Source organism: Brassica oleracea, unplaced genomic scaffold (assembly GCF_000695525.1).
Source record: "Brassica oleracea var. oleracea cultivar TO1000 unplaced genomic scaffold, BOL UnpScaffold01065, whole genome shotgun sequence".
In the NCBI taxonomy this organism is placed as follows: Eukaryota; Viridiplantae; Streptophyta; class Magnoliopsida; order Brassicales; family Brassicaceae; genus Brassica; species Brassica oleracea.
Genome location: NW_013617634.1, coordinates 30,159 through 32,206, shown reverse-complemented (window position 1 = coordinate 32,206; position 2,048 = coordinate 30,159). Strand labels below are relative to the sequence as shown.

General features: G+C 44.4%; 1 protein-coding gene across 1 annotated transcript; it reads right to left on the bottom strand.

The window, feature by feature from the left end:
* Window positions 1-352: 352 nt before the first annotated feature.
* LOC106320787 lies at window positions 353-1,822 on the bottom strand. Its single transcript, XM_013759143.1, has one exon. It carries the CDS (start codon window positions 1,820-1,822, stop codon window positions 353-355), a length of 1,470 nt encoding a protein of 489 aa, XP_013614597.1.
* Between the last annotated feature and the right edge of the window lie 226 nt (window positions 1,823-2,048).

Below are 2,048 nucleotides of genomic sequence, written 5' to 3'. Positions count from 1 at the left end.
ATCACATCTTTCCCTACCGCCGAAGGCTCCCCATAGATGCAAGAGAGGAAAAAGGAGAAGTCTCCATAATTTACAAGACAGTCGATTACATTTCTGTCTGAAAATTTAATATCTAGAGAAACCGATTTCTTCCACAAAATTGCCAATCCACCACTGAGGCCACTTGGACTTACAATATGGTATCGATCATAACCCAACCATACTTTTAAATCTACCACAACATTCCGACAGTTTTTCGTTTCCATAAGAAATAAAATTTCCGGAAAATGGTATTGACGCATCTCCCGGAGTCTCTGAATCGTCAAACCTTGAGGCCGCCCCAAGCCTTGACAATTCCAGCTCAAAATGCTCATTAAAGCTTGGGCGATCCCTCATTTGGGATCACCTTAATGCAAGGTGCCTTGCTGATTGACCTACTCCTCTCCCCTTCACTGCCACACTTCCTTTTCATGCATCCCACCTCTTGTTTTCCTTCTCTCCTGTGACCTTCCAGAATCTCTCCCCTCTCTTTCTCTGTGAACTTCCTTTGCGTTCTTCTAGCTTTGGGGGGGGGTCTTTTCCTCTGGTAAGAGTGCTTCTTGATAAACCCGGCAGAACCAGACTCATAGAATCCAGCACTGAAGCCCGTAGGTTCATCAGAACGCGAAGAGAAATACCCACCATCACTCTCTTCTTTGTCACGCAACAGCAAGACTTCATTGTCTCTTTTGAGGATCAGAGAAGAGTGGGCTTTGATCGAGGCTGCCATCAGTTTCTCAGCTGGTTCTCTCCTTGCACCGGACTGCTCTGTTTCTGATTTCTTGGAGTAGTCGAAGACTAGCCCTTTTCCTTTGTTGAGTTCTTTGGTCACTTGAGGTGGAGCCTCCAGCTGTAGACACAGCTTTTGAGCCACTGGATCTTTTTCAGCAAGACTGACAGATTGTTTGATTTTATACTCCTTTATCTCTCTGTTTTCCCCAGTGTCAGCAAGCAGATATCTGCGCATCTCTTCAAGAACCTCTTTTGAAATTTTGGGTCTGCCATTCATTGGGTTGATACCGACTTGGTAATCAGCAAGCACACCTTTGAGTGGATCACATACTTTGAAAAAGGGTTGCAGCGGGGTAGACTGGGGGGAGACTTTACTTCTCCTTTCGGCTGCTTCTTCTTGCCTTTTCCTGACTACTAAGGGACTGTAGTCCTTCTCATGATTCAGTCTGAAGCATTCAAAGCATCTTTTCTGCACATTCTCATAGTTGTAGTGGATAACAAAAGATTTGCCTTTGTAAGTGAGAGCTTTAGACATCCTTAGAGGGTTAGCCACGTTGAATTTCACCAGCACCCTGATGTAGTTCTGCGTGACCGGCTTGGAGGGGTCGAAAGCTACTAGTTCAACCTTTCCCACAAAGTCACCTAGCTTTCCTATCGCCTCCACCGTGTAAAAAGTCTCCGGAATGTTACTTATTCTGACCCAGAGCGGGATGTACTGCAGATAGTCTTCCGGTGGGTTTTCCTTCCATCGCTCTAAGACAATGACCCACTCGTAATGTGTCTGAACTCCCTTGTCCAGAACATCTTGAAGGTCGTGTTCGGAGTTGAAGATGAACTGGAACTTCTCTTGAGACAGGGCTATACCTCTGACTTTACCTTCTTTTTGCCATTTTCTGGGCATTTGGATAATGAGATTAGACATCCTTTGTCGCTCTGGGTTTAAGAGCCTTCCCATCAGGCTGAGTTTATTTTCTTCAGCAGAGGTGAAACCTGGTAGATCTGGCATCTCAAACGGGGTATCTTCTTCATCTAACGACAAAGCCATTAAGGCTCTGTCCATGGCTAACGACATGGCTTAAATGCGCACAGGAACTTCGAAGTAAATTTTTCCACCACTAAACCTTCTTACTCTCTAAGAACAGAGATAAGAGACACCTTTTCTTTTGTTAAAAGCAAGCGGAAGCACCCGAAAACCAATGAAAGTGGTTAAGAAATTTTTAATAAAACGTGTTTAGACTTTTAAATCTCACTTATCGATGCACTCACCCTTTAGTTTACTGGATACAACTCATACCCAC

Coding starts and splice junctions, on each gene's coding strand:
- LOC106320787 (XM_013759143.1), bottom strand. CDS start 1,822: ATGTCGTTAGCCATGGACAGAGCCTTAATGGCTTTGTCGTTAGATGAA.